At 43.3% G+C, this 21,210-nt stretch overlaps 1 protein-coding gene across 1 annotated transcript in view; it reads right to left on the bottom strand.

Moving 5' to 3' along the window:
* LOC138489231 (beta-galactosidase-like) overlaps positions 1-21,210 on the bottom strand; it is a 797,092-nt gene that overhangs the window by 436,999 nt on the left and 338,883 nt on the right. The window contains exon 9 of the mRNA XM_069616908.1: positions 13,320-13,441. Coding sequence (XP_069473009.1) covers positions 13,320-13,441 — 122 coding nt within the window. The remainder of the gene's footprint in view (positions 1-13,319; positions 13,442-21,210) is intronic.

Here is a 21,210-nt window from a genome sequence, read left to right as displayed (position 1 = left end):
ATACTTACCACACCACTTTGTTCAAGCGTTGGCAATAAAAGGAAGGCCGTTGGATTTTATTGATACAAAACATGGTTATAGGTAAATAATCAATATGGTTGATCATAATAAATCATCCTTTTGGGCACCGGGTACAGAGATGACCCCCTCTGGCCCGTGCCGCCTTGCCACCACAGGCCAGCCTGCTGCTGACTAACTGCCTAGGCATCCAGGGTCTCCAGGGTGAACTGCACCCATATATTCTCCTGGGAGGCTGAGGTATTTATAAACTCACCCCCCTGCCTTCCATGTACTAGATCCTTCAGCCTGCCTCTTACATGCAGTTAGATGGCCTCTCCTTGGTGAGGCCCTGCGGCAAACGAGTCTTGTCTGCACGACCAGCGCCCTAATCCACACCCCCCCCGCTCTATCAAAGGCAGTTCGTACCGGGGTACTTGCGCTGCCAAGTGGAGCTGTCAGGGAGCGATAAAGGCCAAGAGGTGCCAAAGACCATGTACACTTCAAAGTGGTCTATTGAGCATGGGTTGTTGTTCCCATGTCTACCTCCAGACCCCGTGTCTCCTGCCAAGCATCCCCCCTCACGCTGGACGGCCCCCTGCAATCCACATAAGTGTGTCTCCATTCACGAGTCTTCCTGTGTCTTGTCTGCACGACCACCGCCCCAATCCACCCCCCGCCCTATCAAAGGCAGTTTGCACCGGGGTACCTGCGCTTCCAAGTGGAGCTGTCAGGGAGCGATAAAGGCCAAGAGGTGCCAAAGACCATGTACACTTCAAAGTGGTCTATAGAGCATGGGTTGTTGTTCCCATGTCTACCTCCAGACCCCGTGTCTCCTGCCAAGCATCCCCCCTCACGCTGGACGGCCCCCTGCAATCCACATAAGTGTGTCTCCATTCACGAGTCTTCCTGTGTCTTGTCTGCACGACCACTGCCCCAATCCACCCCCCGCCCTATCAAAGGCAGTTCGCACCGGGGTACTTGCGCTTCCAAGTGGAGCTGTCAGGGAGCGATAAAGGCCAAGAGGTGCCAAAGACCATGTACACTTCAAAGTGGTCTATAGAGCATGGGTTGTTGTTCCCATGTCTACCTCCAGACCCCGTGTCTCCTGCCAAGCATCCCCCCTCACGCTGGACGGCCCCCTGCAAACCGCATAATGCCACGACATATACACGTCATTCATTCACAAACACACCCCTGTTTCGAATTCTTTATAACCCACTTCATATTTCTAATGAGCACTTCTTTGCGCTTTGCTAGTCAACCCGTGAAGGTGCTGGTTATCTGCTCTTCGTCTCTGTGAACTTCTGTGACCACTTCGAGGAAACTCCTCAGTTTGCAACCTGTGAACTGCTCCCTGTTCTACGACAAGAAACTACTCTGATCCCTGCATCTAACTGTTTGTTCGTCAAGGTAAGGCCATGTACCATAATCATTTTGCGTCCAATTTCTTTTCGTTCAAGACAGTACATGCAAGGAACTAGTCACATGTTCTGAGTTTTCATTGGTATTCATAGAGAATTGTTGATCTTTACTTTTCAGAACTTTCCACAATGCCTGCCTGTTCCATTGGCGGTTGCCCTTCAAAGACCCATAATAAATCTGAAGGTACTATAATGCATGTTTTCCCTAAGACAATAGATCAGATAAGAGAATGGGTCCGATATTGCGGATATCCACCGTCTGAGCTTGAAAGTAGAGTCCTAGAAGTCTTTGCGGACAAGAGGGGTGATCGATACAGCATCTGCAGCAGGCACTTTACCTCTGACATGTACTCCACATCAACAGGAAGGTTGGGCAAAAAAAAGCCAAGTGGGACACTGCGCTTGCAGTCTTGGTTAGTGTTAGATGGAGGGCAGCAGGTGACTGGGTTGTGTGGGTATATTGCCCATATACACCACTGTGAGGTAAAGTTAAGGAGGAGTGTTTCCAGTCTCACTGCGCCAACACATACAAATTTAAGACACTGCTTGGTTTGCAGTTTTATTAGGTGAGTATGGTACAGCCTAACACGTGTTTCGAGCAACACTGCTCTTCCTCTGAGGCTTGTACATCAAAATTAAAATTAAATTAAATATTGGTCAACCATATAAGGGGTTGTAAAGGTAACAAAATAAATAACGAGAAAAACATAGAAATAAATGCAAAGCAACCATAAAGTGCAAATTCATGGATTTCAAAATTTAAGAAGTACCATGGGGCAGTAGGGATGATATGACCCCCAATTTTTAAGATAAGTAGGTCACATTTATGCCCCCATTAGTTAAGAGGCGTGAGTAAAATTATATAAGGCAAAAACGTTTTAAGTCCAAAAGTAGCAGAAAACACCGCAAACAACAGAAAATCAGTTCGATTCCAAACACCTATCGCTGCCAATATGCCAATCCCAAACATACCACAAGGGGCACCAGGGGTGGCAATCAACCCCGGCGGAAACGCCCCTGCCGTGCCACGCAGGATGACAAGAGCCTATCATCAACAACAATTGATGAACCAGAACCGCTGAATCTTGTTTGTAATTTGAGTAAGCATTGTCTCTCTACTGCTGAACATGCTGTGCTCAATAAAGGTTTGTCTTTTGCACCATCCGGGCTCAATAACTTTGTGGATATTCAAATTGACATTTTCAAGTTTATTCGCAAACTTAAACTCAAAAAATTCTTTGCCACTCAGATCAAAATCTTCAAACCTCAAACATCAGCACCAGTTCCATCAGACATCACGCTCCAAACAATGCTCAATACCCATATACTTATGACCCTGGAAGATGCAGACATACAGTCAGAATCAACAATTTCTAATATTTTAAATGAACTAGACATAGATCAACAGAATCTGTCGATTAAAGAACTTAGTTCGAAATCTAAATTTACACCTACATTTGCTCAAGATAACATTATTGACACCTTTCATCAAGCAGTAATCAAGGATATCCATTCTACGATTGACAAACAAACTATTTCTTTCAAGAATAAATCGAAACAGAATCTAAATCTAGCGGAACGTGCCGCTCTCCGGGAACTGGCAGACAATAAGGACCTCATCATTAAGGAAGCAGATAAAGGCGGAAACGTAGTGATAATGAACAAGGTAGATTACATCACCATGGGACTTGCTCACCTTAATCAGGCAGGCTGCTATCTACAGCTACCATCTAATCCTATTCGTCAAATTCAATTAGAGATCAACAAAATGATCTTAGAGTGGCACAAGAAAGGAGTACTATCAGACACTGAACGACAATTTTTAATTTCAGACGGTCCAACCATGCCAACCATTTACTTTCTGCCTAAACTACACAAAAGGTATACTAGTATACCCGATGGCAGACCAATAGTGAGTGGAAGAGGAGGTGTTTTGGAACCCCTTGCGCTATATATTAATCAATGTTTGTTACCTGCCATGCTCACCACCACGGCATATATTAGAGACACAATGCATGTCCTACAAATCCTAAATGACTTACCTTTTCAACAAAATTTATTGATGGTGACATTAGATGTCAAATCATTATATACATCGATTAAACACGATATGGCTATTCAAAGTGTGGAATACATTTTCCGTAATACCTCAGCATCTTACTATGTGCATATTGAAATGCTTAAGCAATTTATTATGTTTGCTTTGGAGAACAATGTGTTCCTCTTCAATGATGTGTATTTCAAACAACTCATTGGGATTGCTATGGGCGCTAGCTTCGCCCCAGCATTAGCCAATATCTTTATGCATAATTTTGAACAGCAATTTGTGTTCTGCACACATGCCTACACCTCATTTATTTACCTTTGGAAGCGTTATATAGATGATGTATTTATGCTTTGGACAGGTAACTTAGAACAACTCGAGGCTTTTGTGAATATGCTTAATTCAAACGCATGGGGCATACAATTCACTCACTCTTCCAGCGCCACTACTATTGATTTCCTGGATCTCACTATCCGCATTTCGGACTGTGGCTTCACAACCAAAACCTTCAGGAAAACTACTGCAGTTAATTCAATTCTGCATGCTGACAGTTGTCACAAAAAACATGTGATTTCAAACATACCTAAGGGAGAACTGATTAGAGCACGTCGGAATTGTACAACGTTGAATGAATATTATCTTGAAAGTCAATCAATACAAAATAGATTTTTACAAAGGGGTTACTACCAACCTAAAATAGCTGCCACAGCCCGTCAAGTCAGCTTGTTAGAGAGAGATACCTTACTCCATCCCAAACAAATGAATCATCGACAAGGTCCAGACAAGATTCGACTGATTACTCGATATAATTCGGATAGTCATGTACTATACTCTATCATGAAGAGACATTGGCACTTACTGCAATTGGATACGGATATCAGTAACTGGATTGACCCATTTCCTAATTTTACTTTTAGTAAAGGAAGGACTCTAAAAAATTTACTCAGCCCATCATTCATGCCTAATGAAGATCGCCAAACAACATGGCTCAACCAAGACAAATTCAAAGGCTTTCACAAATGTGGCAGCTGTTCCATGTGCCCATATACATTAGAAACTAATAATGTTTTGTTTAATCCTGGGCAAACACATCGGATTGAGTCATTCATTAATTGTAATACCAAATACACGGTCTACTGCATCATTTGTGTCTGTGGTAAGAAATATATTGGGAGTACGATCAGGCCCCTCAAAACCAGAATTCGTGAACATCTGTCGACCATTGCTAGCCAGGATGCCAAATTCCCGCTAGCATCACATTGGCAGAAATTCCATCAGCTTGATCTCAAACAAAACATTAGATTTGTAGGGCTTGTAAAAGTGACATTACCACAAAGAGGCGGTAACCTCACTCTGATTCTCCGCCGATTGGAAGCACGCCTCATATGCCAATACAGAACAGTAATTGAGGGTCTGAACACGGACCATGAACTTTCAGTCTTTCTATAATAATGTTTCATTTAATTTGCTCAGACTATATCGAAAGCCCTTCTATTATTGCCTAATTTAGTTTTAAGTTTCTCCTCCTATTGTCTTTCCTGGTCTGGTTCTATATCCAATTGTGTTCGTGTCTTTCACATAACATTATTTAACTTAGTCTTATCCTATGACTATATGAAATTTTAGCAATCGCTGTGCACAAGGTTTAGGAGTGGGCAAACAGTTTTAGACAAACAATTCCCGGAATCCATCAATTTAGTAGAGAGCGAGTCCGTCTTATCACCCTTGCCAAGAGTTGTAATCTACCTCTTAGCTGCTCAATGCATTTATATCTCAAGGTATACATATAGTTGCCAATCATAATTTATCAATTTGGCCCTCTATAACACTTTACATCACCATATTGGAGAGATGTATTTGGTCTCCATGGCAACCTGAGATTTTTATTGGAACACCATTTAGAATTCTGTTATTTCTCCATAACTTTCAGTTGGACAATTGCTTAAATGAGTTTCAATATATTAGGTTTTGAAAATATCATGCACTATTTCGCGCGAGGCGTCTCTTTATCATTTTTCCAATTGAAAGTAACAGTATTTTAACCCTTCCAAAATGGCCGACATGAGTTTAGATGGGGTTCGACCATTTTGGAGTATACAGCGATAAGCAGGTCAATAAAAACAACAGTTCACACAGCGCATGCGTGGGGAATAGATCGTTCAGTCAGGACCACCGGGGTAAGTAACTGTCGCCGGTCCCTAGAACACCCTTCAATATGTGTTCGCATGCCCACCTGTCTATAATTAGACAAGCGGCTAGCGCTCTAACCTAATGATTTACCTCTCTTTCTTTTACGGCTTTGCTCCAATGGAATGCTTATTCGGATCAACTGTTTTGTTACATCTACAGTCGGATATATTAACTGGGTAGCTTTCCGCAATTGCGAGGAATATAACAAGGTATGCCATAATTATTTTAAATTGCATAATTTAGCAACTCCAAATTGATTAATTACGACCAATGCCATAATCAATATCATTTACTTTAGGTTTGTACCTTCAGTACAACTACAACACGTAATCACGTATGTTCAACAATCAATCCAAGGTACCTTATATTTAGTTTTTTTTAAATTAAATTAAACCTTACATTTTTTGGCCACTGTGAATACACTGCAATTATGCACTAACAGTTTTCCCATTGTTTTGTCTCTCTCTTTTTCTCCGCTCCTTCTCAACTCTACAACTTTGTTTCCAAACTGTTTATGCAATTTGAACCCACCATATTAACACGGTGGGTTTCCTTATTATCTGGTTGACAATGCTAAATGTATACAAATGGATCTGTGGGATCACCCACTAATGTATTAATTCCATATGCATTGCATGGTATAATGTTTTCTGCTACTTTTGGACTTAAAACGTTTTTGCCTTATATAATTTTACTCACGCCTCTTAACTAATGGGGGCATAAATGTGACCTACTTATCTTAAAAATTGGGGGTCATATCATCCCTACTGCCCCATGGTACTTCTTAAATTTTGAAATCCATGAATTTGCACTTTATGGTTGCTTTGCATTTATTTCTATGTTTTTCTCGTTATTTATTTTGTTACCTTTACAACCCCTTATATGGTTGACCAATCTTTAATTTAATTTTAATTTTGATGTACAAGCCTCAGAGGAAGAGCAGTGTTGCTCGAAACACGTGTTAGGCTGTACCATACTCACCTAATAAAACTGCAAACCAAGCAGTGTCTTAAATTTGTATGTGTTGGCGCAGTGAGACTGGAAACACTCCTCCTTAAATGTACTCCACATCATTGCTAATAAAGAAGAACACACCGCGAGCGAGGCGAAAATTGCTCTCAACCGCTATTCCCACTCTATTCGTCCACATCCCTCCACTGGTGAGTCAAGTTTACGTATTTATCTCTCGGCCTTGCGGTAGTGTGTAGTATTAGCTAACAATAATTTCCCCATTTATGTATCCACTCAATATGAAGGCGGAAGATTCTCCATCCGTGTCGTTATTGCAGTCATCAGCCACTTCAAGCGCCTATCGGGTAATCTTACTTGGCTATTCTGCCACTGACTTGTTTTAGGCATGTAAATCAATAGTTTTAATTTATCGTGTAATTATCTTACCTAATGGTACACCCTTGTACTCGTCCTCTAGTCTTTCTTTTCAGTTATAATTATTGTTATCCAAAATAATGCAAGTACTGTCTTTCAGGGAGATGCTGAGGAGTCCAACGTATTGACGACTACCGTTGATGTCACTCAGATGCTCGAGGTACGTTTCCGGACAGTTCCATCGATGGAGATCATCAGATCTTGCATTCTTGTAGCGTGATTGTTACACACAATGTTTCTTTCGTTTTTAGCCATTGATATGTCCTTCTGTCGTTGCCCTCCTATGTGTCTTCTTTTTTCAATATTGTGTTCATTACTAATGAAAGTCCTATGTTTCAGGGAGTTGATGGAGCATTAGTCCAAGAAGAAGGGGGAGCATGCAGTTACGGGTCGGCGCAACAGCTTGCAGAAGTGTGCACCGCAGTTACATCGTCCCTTGATGTTCTTATGCATTTCGAGGTATGGATCCTGACAGTTCGATCAAGCGAAATCATATGACGTGATTACATCCGCTATACTTCCTTCTTTATTAACGCAAGTACTATGTTTCAGGGAGATGACGGAGCTTCTTCTACAAGAACATCACCCCTAGTAGTTGATGCAGATCTCTGGGTGGTGACACTTCCAACGATCGAGCAAATCGAATGATATTTAGATATCCATTATTTATTTTAGACAACTGATCATTTGTGCAGGTCTATTTAGATGAGCCGTTGACGCCTGCACAAAGTTTCTGTTCTTTTTATCAAAATAGAAAACCATACTAATGAAATTACTGTGTTTCAGGGAGTTACTGAAGCATCATCTTCAATAATATCATCAATGGAAGTCTATGAGGAGCCCGAGGTATGGATCTTGACAGTTCCATCTAACTAGATCAACTATGCGTGAATAATTGTCGTTTGAATGTTCTACACAAAGCGTTCATTCGTGTTTTGCTATTGAGATGTACGTGGGTATTGGTCCCCAAGTACATTTTGTGTTTTCGATATTATTATACATATTAATGAAAGTTCTATGTTTCAGGGAGTCGATGTAGCGTCAGTGCGTGATGGATGTGCTTATCATGAAAATATAGTCGTTGCAGCGCAAGAGGAAGTGGAGACATGCACACACGAGTCGGAGCAACAGCGTCCTGATGTTGAAGTTCGAGGCAAGAAAGTTTCAAAGAAAAGAAAGCAAAAGAAGGTTAGTGTCCTGGTCACTATATTATGTTGTTTTTCACTGTTAATAGTTCAATACTGTAAGTTGTGTTTAAACTGAACATCCCTTTTCCAATCTGTCCTCTAGTTGCGAGTGGGTGTACGAACTAGATCTACACAGACAGTGAAGCGAACGAGAGATGTTGCTTGTCAAACCTTTTGGCAGGGACTTGAGACTGGAGATGCATCGTGCCAATGGGAAGAATATGAAGTGATTGACAACGGAGCTATACCACATCCAGCCATTGATAGTGAATGTCCTCCTGGTAGTTCGGATGCAGTCGGAGATCAGTTCACAGAATCCACACCCGCAAAAACTAAGACCGCGAGAAAGTTGAAGAAATTGTCTTATTCACCCATCGCCGGAGAAGGAACAGATGTTGCAATGGAAGAGAATGAAGTGGACGACAATGAAACACCATCAATATCACTGAACATAGCGGAAGACGATATCAGAGATTCTACCTTTCATGTGAGTGACATGTCCTCAACGTTACAGGCCGAACCAGCTGGGATGCAGAGTGACAGTATAAGGAAAGAGGCCAAATTCATTGTATTCGATAGTTGTTTGATTGATATTATTATTCGGATGAAATGTGGGCATTCGGTTGGTGGGGAAGTATGTGGGGAGCCATTGATTAATGTGACTCGTGCAATTCGAGGCACTAACCTTAAAATACATGCCACCTGTACAAAATATCATCCTTTCTCATGGTCTGCACAACCCATGCTGGGGCAACTGCCAGCAGGCAATCTACTTTGTGCAGCGGCTGCACTTTTTAGTGGTTCAAGTTTTAAAAAGTTAGAGTCTTTCTTTCAGTTTGTGGGAATCCATTTCATTGCGAAAACTCAGTTCTACAAATACCAAACCGATTATCTATTTCCAGCCATTAGCGAAGCTTGGAGAATGGAAAAAATGTCTATTGATAGTACATTCGCGGGCAAACGGTTCAGGCTAGCCGGTGATGGACAGTGCGACAGCCCAGGATTTTCAGCCAAGTACTGCACCTACCACTTTCAGGACATGGAAAGTAAGAAAATTGTGAGTTCGGTGGTCGTGCAGGTGTCACAAAGTACATCCTCAGTGGCCATGGAGAAAGTTGGCTTTGTAGCATCATTGCAAGAACTACAATCGCGGGGAATGGTGATCGGCCTGATAGCCACGGACAGACACGTTTCAATTGCCAAGACAATGAGAGAACAGTACAAAAATATAAATCACCAATTTGACGTTTGGCATCTTGCAAAAACAATCAATAAAAAAATGTCGGCTGCAGGTAAAAAAAAAGATATGCAAGGTATTTCACAGTGGTCCAAGTCAATCAGCAACCATCTCTGGTGGAGCTCAAAAACATGTGGAGGGTCGTTGGAAATTCTACTGGAAAAATGGCGGTCAGTAATGCTACACTGTACCAACGTTCACCGTTGGAACACAAACCAACATTTCCACAATTGTGAACATGGCCATTTGTCCACAGAGGAGGCACGGAAGAAGTGGTTGATTCCTTCATCACCCACTCACAAAGCCATTGAAAAGATTGTATTTGATAAAACTATAACAAGAGATTTGAGGGGACTCACGGAATTCTGCCACACAGGAGATTTGGAGGTGTTCCACAATATGTGCCTAAAGTACAGGCCAAAACGATTTCATTTTGGCATGGAGGACATGATAAATCGGACTCTTCTAGCGGTCTTGGCACATAACCATAATGTTGGCCGTCAACAAAGTAGGACGACCGGAACTTTAGGGACGCTTCGCTACAATAAGGCCTTCACTAAAAGAAGTAAACAATGGGTGATCAAACCAGTGTTTGAGGATATGCAATATGAGTTTATTGAGAGACTTATTGTTGACGTCCTAGATAGGCACATAAATGGAGTTGTGAACGAACCTGTGCAGGGACAACTGCATTGCCACCCAACATTGCCTCTGTTCCATGTCCACCTAAAGAAGAGCTCATTGAGAAATACACATCACGGTTTAAATGATTGTAATTTGATTGTCTGTTCTCTCGAGTCTCCTCATGTCGCAGGCCCATTGAATATGTGTATCTATGTAATGTGTAAATAAAAGTGATTGCTCAGTGTACATGCAATGTGTCTATCCAACCTTGTTCATTTGCGCATTAAATTAAACCAAACAGTAATATAAATCATTTTTCAAAAAATATAGAATGTCTCCGTATTTATGGTTCTCTGGGGCTGCAAAGCACGCAGACAAAATGCAAAGATGGAGTGTAAATTTCAAGTCCTGTGAGATGGCCTTGCACTGAATGTAGCTAACTACGAATGTGTGCTCGTTCAAAGTGAAGGTCAGCTGCTTTGATTTTTTGCTCGGGTGCCGGAATGGCCCACGACTCAGTATAAGGTTCTATTGTTATTTGACCTTGACAGGCCGGGACCATTCCGAAAGACTTCTTTTTGGGGGTGTGGGGCAATAACGTAAGAAACGATAATGAATATAATTTCAGAAACGAAAGCCATTTCATGTTCGTTCATTAGAAGAAATAACGTCGGCATAGAAGGAGTGGTATTTCGGGGCTGCCCTACGCACAGACACAATGGAAAATGCAAATATAATGTAAGTAACTCTTTAGATGAGTTTATACCGCAATTTAATTACTATACAGTAGCTTTAAAGACGGGTTAAGTTGTACTTGTTCGTTCTATGTGGCATATTGTTTTGTACCGCGCACTATCTTGAGGAGAACCATCTCCTTTTACGGAAGCACCTCAAAACCTTCCTCTTTGCTTCTGCTTTCTCTCTCCCTCTCCCCTGCTACAACTGGTCCACTGTCTGCGACCTCGGTCCTGGGCCCTTCCACTCTCCACCTGCACTGCCTCCCTGTCAACCCCTGCACTGGGGGACTGTCTCAGTATCCTACAGCCCCCCCTTGACGTATAATACCCAGTTGCACTGTCCTAGCTATGAAATAATTTCCCGACCTAATATATAAAATGAATAATTTTAATAAAGATCTGATGGTGAGACTAATTTCATTTTTTATGTTTTTCAAACAGGTACATCATCCATTATTGCATGTGTCACGAGTACCAGACACCGGCGGATGGGTTTTTTAACCGCCAGTTGCTTCTCTGCGTGAACAACGTTACCACCCTGACCATTTTATGGGACGATCGCCAAGTACAAGTATGCCCTTACGCGGTACTAAAGGCTAGATGCAACATACAGACAGTTGTGGTGGCCTAGTGCCTCGTTGTTGGAACAGCCATGCGATTATCAGTGCGACCGAAGAGCTTATTTTATCGTAAACCAACACCCTGTATACTGCACACGAACATCGCTTGCCTCAAGACGAACTATTTTGGATCGAGAGCAAATGAAAATGCAAATCGCTGAATATTCTCAAAACATTTGATGTCGAATAAATGTACTTTGCCAAATGTACAATCTTGCAGTTTGCTTTTAAACCACAGTTTTATATTCCGAATTGTGGCGCTGTATTGTGAGATGATCTAAGACCCTGTGTACAGCAAAGGAACATCGCGTGCCTCAAAACGAACTTTTTGGAACGTGAGAAAATAAAAATGCAAATCGCTGAATATTCTCAAAACATTTGATGTCAAATAAATGTACTTTACCAAATTTACAATCTTGCGGTTTAATTTAAAAGTACAATTTCATATTCCCAATTGTGGCGCGCTGTGTTGTGTGAGCTCATCTGTGTTGATTTCCTGGTTCTGTGTGGAGTCGCGTAGAAGACGCCTGGGCGCGTTTGCCTACGCAGCTCAGTCACGTCACGGATAGAGGCGGGGAATATGAATGTTTTGATAAAGTCTGTTTCAGGGGCGGGGGATTTGATTTAGTGCCGCAAAAGCAGGTGAGCCAGGGCGATGGGGGGAAATGATAGGATTATCAGAAAATGGCGGCTGATTTCGAGTGCGTTAATGGACGAAAAGTCGGGTAAGGTCCATAGGAAAGTTTTCTACGATCTACCGAGTTATGCTTAAAAACACATGGCCGAACCGTAGGGACAATAAAAAAAAAGTCCCGGAACTATCCTTTAAAATCTTACCCAACAACCAAAAACCCTCAGCATGTCGCAATGCAATGGTGACATGTCTTCCAATCCTCTCTAAGTAACTCAAACATAAATGCTCATCCACGTATGCAGACTTAATAGAATCTGATCCAATTGTCCACCCCAAGTGACCTTGTGTCTGCACTTCCTCTACCCCTCACATTCGATAATTATCTGCGTCACTTTCTTTGGTTAGCATTTTGATTTTTAGTTTCCTTTTTTATCTGTTCTTGTCAATCGCTCTTTATTAGTCTGTTAATTATTCTTCTTCTCCCACTCTTCTTTTTACTCTCTCTGCTTCTTTTTCCTTCATAGAAACGTCGCTCCTTGCCCCTTTTTGCACCCAAACTGTGTAATGTGCTCTCTGTGTTTGTACTCCTGCTCTCATCTATCGGCAGTTTTTCAAAATATTTTTTTTTAGAAGACTCACTTGCAAGGTTTATCCATTCTGACTGCTTTACCATCAGTTAATCGTAATGTTATTCACATAAAGCCTTGTATGTAGAGCCTCCTTAAAACGCAAATAACAGAATATAATTACCAACCGGCCCCGATGCTCATCAGGTGACTCTCAAAGTGACTCAATCCCTCCTTGAGTCGGCCAATCCTTCTGGATCCAAACTTTACTCCCATTCATCAAATGATACCCAAGTCTTTCTAGCCCCCTGAATCCCATTACCTAGAACTTCCCACTCCTGATTTGTGGATTCATCCACCAAATCGCATTTTCTCTGGGAGACGGCATATTACACTAAGTCACTCTATGCACCTGCATTTTCTATGCCTAAATCACTGACTTCCCAGAGCCCCCTGATCTAGATGAGCAAAACATCACTCAGTAGTCCCAAAAAAACCAGATTCACTATTTCTTTGGTTTAACTTCTCTCCCTGAACAACTCATTTCGGATAATTCCCCCTATTGCACCAAGTCACCTTATCAACCTAGGTTGTCCTGTCACCTTATCCAAATGAGTCAACCCAGCCCCCCGCTCCCCGCTCCCCCGATTAACCTCATCCCTTTGCCACTTACATGTTGACATTGGCGCCAATCGTCAGCATGTCCTGCAGGCATTTGGCCACCATCGCAGTGTCGCCAGTAGAATGATTCCCTCCCCAGTAATCAAGCCAACCAGTGTAATACTCCGAATTCACCTGTGGAATGAGACAAAGAGAAAACAGAAGATTGAGATGGAGGGATAATAGGAGTCAGATAGAGAATTATAAGAGGTGAGATACAGATTGACAGGGTTTTGATAGAGAATAATAAGAGACTGGATGGTGGATAATAGCAGGGCTGAGATGCAAATGACTTGATAAGGGATAACACAAAGTCTGAGATATAGGGATAAGAGAAGTTCGAGAGAGCATAATAAGAGGTTAATCAAAGCAATGAGATGCAGGATGAGAGGAGTTTGATAGAGAATGATAAGACTGCCTTGACTGGAACATAGGAGAGCTGAAATACAGGATGAGAGGGGTATGTAGAAGAAAAGAAGAAGTGTGAGGCACGGGATAAGAGGGTTTTTTACAGAGGAAAACAAGATGGGTGAGATAAAGGATGAGAGGGTTTTGATAGTGGATATAAAGAAGGATGAGATACAGGATAAGAGGAGTTTCCTAAGGGATAAAAAGTGAAAAGATACAAGGTTACAGCGGTTTGATAGAAAATACTAAGAGGAGTTTGATAGAGGATATTACGAAGGCCGAGATACAGGATAAGAAGGATTTGTTAAAGGATAACAGGAGAGCTAAGACACAGGATAAGAGAGTTTCAATAGAGGCTAATAAGAGTTTGATAGAGTATAATAGAAGGACAGAGATAAAGGATCATGGGATTTAATAGAAGACAATATGGGGGTTCAACAGAGCATAGTATGAGGCGGATAATAAATGTTAGAGAGGTTCAATCGAAGATAATATGAATGCTGGGATAAAGGGTGAGGGGGTTCAATAGAGAATAATACGAGGTGCTTGACAGATGATACAAGGAAGGCTGAAATAAAGGATAAGAACTTTTGATAAAGCATGACAGGATGGCTGAGTTACAGTATTAGAGAACTTTTGCATAGGATAACAAAAGTCAAATATGAGTGTGAAAAGCAGACAAGGCTGGCCTTTGTGAAAAGCAGTGGGAATGGGATCTTACACAAAATTCAAGATTCAGTCAAATGACTCAGACAATAAACAGACTATTTACAGCATGACAATATAACACTACACACAGCACTGGAAATAGTGCAAACCTCAATGCTCTAAGCCAAAGGGTTCAAAATCTGTATCAGTTTGAACGTACAACACAAAGTTCTATTAAAGAGCAATTGAAGTATGCTAGTATGGCCTTAGTGAGGAAAGTAATTAACCCACGTTAGGAAAGATTTCTCTTTAGGCAACTTCTAATGGACTCCAAACTTGTTGCTTTTGAACATGTCCTGACTTTTTACAGGGAGACCACCTGCTAATTTTTGTCATGGGGAAACTGTTTCCCTTTTGCCTTTTTATCATTCTGGTAACCTTTTTGCACGCAGCATCGTACAATGCAGTGCAGTGGGGATGACATGCATTACTCACCGTAATAGCATTTCTGATGATTGTATCTTCTTAGATTAACATGCTGTGCATATAGTCCGACATCTAATGGTAATCGCAGAGTATTGCATCTTTCTTTCGAAGATCGATAGGGGGCGTCGACATGGGCGTGACTGCAACACTATCCCTAACGTGACGTGTAGTGTACCCAAAATCCCTCACACATCAAGCTCCCTATTGTTGTATTTTTTCTGCCTTGAGGGAGCCTTATAGATAGCGTGAGCAAGTACAGAAGAGCAAAGGTGTAAGATGTCTATGTTCCTTCTAGACAGCGAGGGGAAGAAGGGTGAGCGCATGTGACTCTAAGCAGATACAATCATCAGAAATGCTATTACAGTGAGTAATGCATGTTTTCTGATGCTTGTGAATCTGCTTAGAATCAAATTATGTGCATAGACTAGCTTGCAGTACCCAGAGATGGTGGTGGGATGTGTGAAGGAACAGTAGCAAAGAAATGTCTTAGCACTGCCTGTCCCACCTGAGAATCAGACCTAGAGTGTGTATCTAGGCAGTAGTGTTGTGTAAAGGTGTGTGCAGCACTCCAGGTTGCTGCTTTGCAAATGGACTCGAGTGTGTTGGGAAGAATTCTCATAAATGTGCTAATTCCCTTCACCTTAGAGACCCCCAGCAACTTTGCTGGATTTTAAGGAATTGATTTTTTACCTGGAGAGAGTGTGCCCCTTTTTTCCTACTCTTTCATGTATTTTGAATGTCTTTTACTCTTGTATTTTCTTTGGTTATGGAGTTTTAGACAACTCCATAGGCATCATATTTTCGTATGTGTCACACAGCACCCTCAGTGCAGTGGCACAGGGAAACCTTTTCAGGCTTTCCCAAGGTTTAAATACCTTCTCTGGGATAAACTACCGTTTCCCAGAGTAAGTAAAGTGAAATTGACTTTACTAGTCCTTTCCATTTCCTAGACCCAGCACACCCTATCTTACTATAGAGCGCTGGAGGGGTTACCTAGTATCCCATGTGTCTAGAAACTCATGTAGCAGTCAAATGCTACTCTTTCCCCTCGAAAGGGCTGGTGGCAGTGGTTTTACAACAAACTACCATGATTTTTCCCAACCGCGAACGCTGGTAGCGTTAAATCGCAGGATCCATGTTTTTCAAGATGGCGTCTGAGCCCCCTTTGTTTAAACAGGTCCCGGTCTTCTTTTTTCGCCATTTCTTTTTGGAAAGGTCCTTCTAGAGTTTGTCTCTGCACGCCAAACCAGGTTTGGTCCCTTTGTTCTTTCGCCTTTTGCGGGCTTCAGGACTGACGACCGCCCCTGGCGCCGGAGTTTCTGGGGTGGGCAGGAAGTGAGGGAGGTGCCCGAAACTCCCTGTGCTTAGTCTCATAGGAGACCCAAATGTACTCTGGCGTGATTGGCTAGCTGACTGTCTGGCAAGGACAGCCACCCTGCTGGGTGAGTGACAGCTAGGATGGAATGAATGGGAGAGAACTCAATAAAAGGCGATTCTCTTGGAAGGACGAGTCGACCACTGGAACGAAAAAACCGAAGACGAGCTTGAAAGGACGGCTGCTGCAACTCCTGGACCGTTGATTTGCCCGGTGAAGCCCTGCTGCAGGTCCAAATAGCTAAGTTCACCTCGATAGAGAAGCCCTGCAAGGACGACTTCCCCCTTTGGGTTGGTGGGACCAATCAACCCGACACTAAGCCACCTGGATACCATTCTCTGAGCTGGTTGCATTTCCCTCAGAGTGCTGCAGGAAACCGAATAACCAGGGAGAGAGATAACAGCTTTGGTGCTTTACTACAGCTACCGGAATCAAAGATTTGCCAGTTGCCAGCTTTGCAATCAGTCCCAGTGCAGTGCAGGAGTCCCTCGACGTCCTCCCTCTTGTCCCCACGACTGAGGCTCAGGAACAGCGAGATCTGCAGGAACTGCCAGGAACAGAAGTCTTCAGCTACACCTTTTTCTTCATTTGTAAGGTACTGTGAAACGAGACAGAGTACTTACCTCTCGCTGTGAAAGTGCTTGAAACTTTCCCACCTTGTAGGCCTAATCAGCTTGTGACCCAATATATGATTCTTTTGTTTACAAACTACTTCTGAGAACTGTGCAAAGACTTTTCTGTTTAACTACCGGAACTGCTTTATCCTATACAAGACTTTAGCCCATTGACTTTGGCCTGACTTATTAACTCCTCTGGTGAACTCAAAGTATTTGCACTGTCTAAGAGTAACTTATCTTCTTTTTATTAACCTATGTCTTTTTGCTCCTACTTCAAAGTAGTAAATTCCTCAGAAATGTACAGTGTAAAGTACTGAAGTATATTTGTGTGTAATATAGATTGCCTCCTTCTAGTGAATGTTTTATAACTTACTGTGAAATAATTAAGTGTTTTACCAAGAAACCTTGAGTGTAAGAGTTTATTTGAATACTTGTGATTGTAGACCTCTGTGTAACATCATTACAGCTCACATTCCCCTCTTGAGATAAGCCTGGCTGCTCAGCAACGCTACCAAAACTGTGTAGTACAGACTTATACCAAAGGTTGGTTTGCTTACACCTGTAGTCCTAGTTGTGTGTAGTGGTCCCAAAGTGTACTGCATACAAACTCTGCCTAACAGAGAGGAACATTTGCAATGAATGCCATGGTAGCCCCTGTGCCCAGAGTAGAGTGTGCTCTAGGCGTGAAGGGCAGGTCTCTCTTGGCAAGAGCGTAACAGTGTGATGCAGTTTATTTTATTTATTTATTGCATTTATTTTACGCCCAAACCCAGAGGTACCACGGCGTAAGTTACAGAGTACTTAGTCTTAAGGTTTACCTAAATTAGTAGAGTACTATTTACAGATACATAAAAAAGGTTACCTATATACATGCATATATACATTTCTTGGCACGCTAACAGCAGTAAGATGCACACATGTTGGTCTTTGGCAAGTTAAACAGTGGTAAGCTTGATGCAGAAATGTGACTCGTGGGTGGTACAGTTCTCAATGTTGATGAGAATGGCAGGTAGGCTTCATGGTGGATCAGATGGGCGGAGGAGATGATAAAGGTATATTGTGGGGTTAGAATTTGTTAAAGAGCCATGTTTTCAATAGTTTCTTAAATTTGTTGAATGTGGGCTCGTTATTAATGTTGGGGGGGGGGTAGTGTTCCAAATTCTTGGTGCCGCTGTTGGGAAGTTGGTGTTCTTAAAGCGAGGCATGAATAGGTGGAGATGGGCATTAAATTGGAGTGTGCGATTGGTTGTTTTCTGGCTTATGCAGTGGTTGAGGTAACTTGGTGCCTTTCCAGCGATACATTTGTGAGCCAGGGTTTTCTGTATTATTCTTGCTTCGATTGGGAGCCAGTGGGCTTCTCTTCTGTGGTGTGATCTGTTCTCTTTTTTTTATGCCTAAGGCTGCTCTTAGTGCTTTGTTTTGAATGAGCTGCATTTTGTTTATGTTTTGTTTGGAGGTGCCTAACAGCAGTATGTTACAGTAATCGATCTTGGATAATATAAGTGCTCTAGCCAGAGTGATGCAGTTGTGTTGTGTGAGGAATGGTCTGCTTAGTGAGATTACGGTCCACTTTGAAATAGCTGATTTAGAGACAGGGTCCCCTTCTCTACCAGCTGCCACTGAAACGAAGAACAGGTTCGTTTTCCTCAGCGGCTTTGTCTTTTCCAGATAATAGACAACCACTCTCCTCACATCTAGTGTGTGAAGGATTCTTTCCGCCACATTAGTGGGGTTCTGGAAAAATGTGGGTAGTTCTATGGATTGGTTTACATGGAACTTAGAGATAAATTTAGGAACAAAGTGTGGGTGTGTGCGCAAAACCACCTTATCTTTGTGAAAGGGCCTGAAGTTCACTAATTCCCCTTATAGAGGTGATCGCCAAATGGAAGGCGGTCTTGTAGGTGAGTGCTTTAAGGCTGGCCTTGTGCATTGGTTCAAAGGGAGGCCCCATTAGTCTGGTAAGAACATCCAGGTCCCACCCGGAAGCTGGGTTGGAAATAGGGGGATGAAGCCTTTTTACCCCTTCCATAAATGTTTTAATTACTGGAATCTTCCACCACAAAACCTTGTTCTGGGACGTAGTGTACGCCGCTGAAAGCGCAGCTAAGTAGACCTTTAGAGAATTGAAAACCAGACCTGAATCTAACAGATGAGTTGGGTACAGGACAATAGGACTCATTCTGAGCCTGCCGGTCTGGAAACAACGGTGCTGCGTTGTTTCCGGACAAGCATATTAGAGGTCTGCGGGCGGATGCCGACCAGGCACCCACCTGCAGAGTTCTCATGGAAGCACCGGCACCGTTCAGTCCAGTGCTTCCATGGTCCCTGATCAGACTCTATGGGAATGGGGACTTAACAATTTAACGGCGCCCGACTTTCCGGTCCACCAGGGTTGTAATCCCCCAGTGTTACCGGGAAGTCAGGCGCATGTACATCATTACGGGTCCGGAGACAGCCCGCCGTTATCACCGGCAAGGTTACCGCTGGACCCGTAATGAGGCCCAATATGTTTAGGTGTGCATTCAATAGGATTGATGCCCTTGCCAATACACCAGATGACGAAGCTCTTGCTTTTGCTGGAGAAGCAATGCCTGGTGTTAGGTTTCCGTAGTGGAGGTGCCGAACTCTATGACCTCAGGAGACAAGCTGCTAAGCTGAGATTTGAGTGTTTCCCCCTGGTCTTGAGACAGCAAGTCCTAAGGGCATGGCAGCTACCTGGGGGGAGACAGGGTGGGAAACAGACATTGTCATGAGAAGGGAGAACCAAGGTTGGCGGGCCCACATCGGGGCCACCAAAATCATCCTGACTGGCTCTTGGTGCATCTTGTGCACCATTCTGTTGAGCAGGGGAATCAGGGGAAAAGCGTAGACAAATTTGTGTTTGAGAGCCCACTTCCATATGTTCTGGGAAAGTTTGTACAGCCCTCGAGAGTGAGTGCCCCCTTGTTTGTTTAAATAATACATGGCCGTAGTACTGTCTGTGAGAACTGTGTGTTTGGAAGGCCTTCAGGGCCTTGAACACTGCTAGCAGTTCCAACAAGTTTATGTGATCGGATGCTACCGCTGGTGACCACATGCTGTGCGCTGTCTGATGAAGGAGGTGAGCTCCCCACCCTGTCAGAGATGCATCTGTAGTGAGAGTGGCTTGTACTGCGGAGGTGGTGAAGGTTTTCCCCTACAGAAGGCCACCACTGCAGAGACTGAACGAGGGCTGCCGCAACAACCACTAGATCGTCCCATTGTCTGCAGGCCTGACACCATTGGCTCGAGAGCCACTCTTGCATGGGGCGCATGCGCAAGAGAGTGCGTGGAAATAGGTAGATCCAGGAGGCCATCATCCCCAATAGTCGCATGGCTTTGCGTACGGTCACCTCCTAACTGGCTACAAAGTGAGGGATCTGAAACAGCACGTTTTGACCCCTTTCTTTGGAGGGAAAGGCAAAGCCATCTTTGGTCCGAATTAGAGCCCCCATTAACTCTTTGACTTGGCTGGGGTGTAGACTGGACTTTTTCTGATTGATCGAGAACTGTAAGGTGAAGAGGAGATCTGTCGTCTTCTGGGTATTTGTTAGGCATGTTCCGTACGAATCCCATGTTATGAGCCAGTCGTCGAGGTAAGGATAGACTGGGATGGACTGCCTGCATAGGTGAGCAGCTACTACAGCCAGTACCTTCGTGAACACCCGCTGAGGCAATGCCGAAGGAAAGAACCTTGAACTGATAGTAACCTTGGGTACCTTCTATGGACTGGCAACATTGAAATATGAAAGTATGCATCTTTCATATCCAATGTGGCCATGTAGTCCCCCTGCAGCAACAGTGGGATTACTTCCTGCAGTGTTGTCATTCAGAAGTTTTGAGGTTTGTCATACTTTCTCGCTGGGCGCAGGTCTAGCACAGGGTGCATTGTGTGATCCTTATTGGGTATAAGGAAGTACTCTGAATAAGTATCCTTGTTTACCTGGTGAATGGGTACAATTTCCATGGCGCCCTTTTCCAGAAGGATCTGCACCTCTTCCAACAGGATGTGCAGGTGTGCTGGCGACAGGCGCCTGCTCTTCGGTGGGTATCATCGAGGTGGTTGGTGAAACTCTATGCAGTAGCCATGGGCAACAGTCTTTAACACCCACTGGTCTGATGTGAGCCCCTCCCAAGCGTGAATGAATGACAAGTGACCCCCGACCGGGGAGGCGCAGGAGGGGACCCAAATTGATGAGTCACTTTGAGGTGGAGGCCGGGGGGCCTCTTTAAGTAGATTTCCTGCCTCTACCTTTACCTCTACAAGGAACTCTCTGCTGATACTGGCTGTTACCGGAAGAGCCTTGGCCGGAGGACCAGGCGGTACTTCCAGAGCCATATTGTCTATGGGG

This window comes from Ambystoma mexicanum, chromosome 9 (genome assembly GCF_040938575.1).
Source record: "Ambystoma mexicanum isolate Mex_15411 chromosome 9, UKY_AmexF1_1, whole genome shotgun sequence".
In the NCBI taxonomy this organism is placed as follows: Eukaryota; Metazoa; Chordata; class Amphibia; order Caudata; family Ambystomatidae; genus Ambystoma; species Ambystoma mexicanum.
This window is presented reverse-complemented; position numbering and strand designations above follow the sequence as displayed.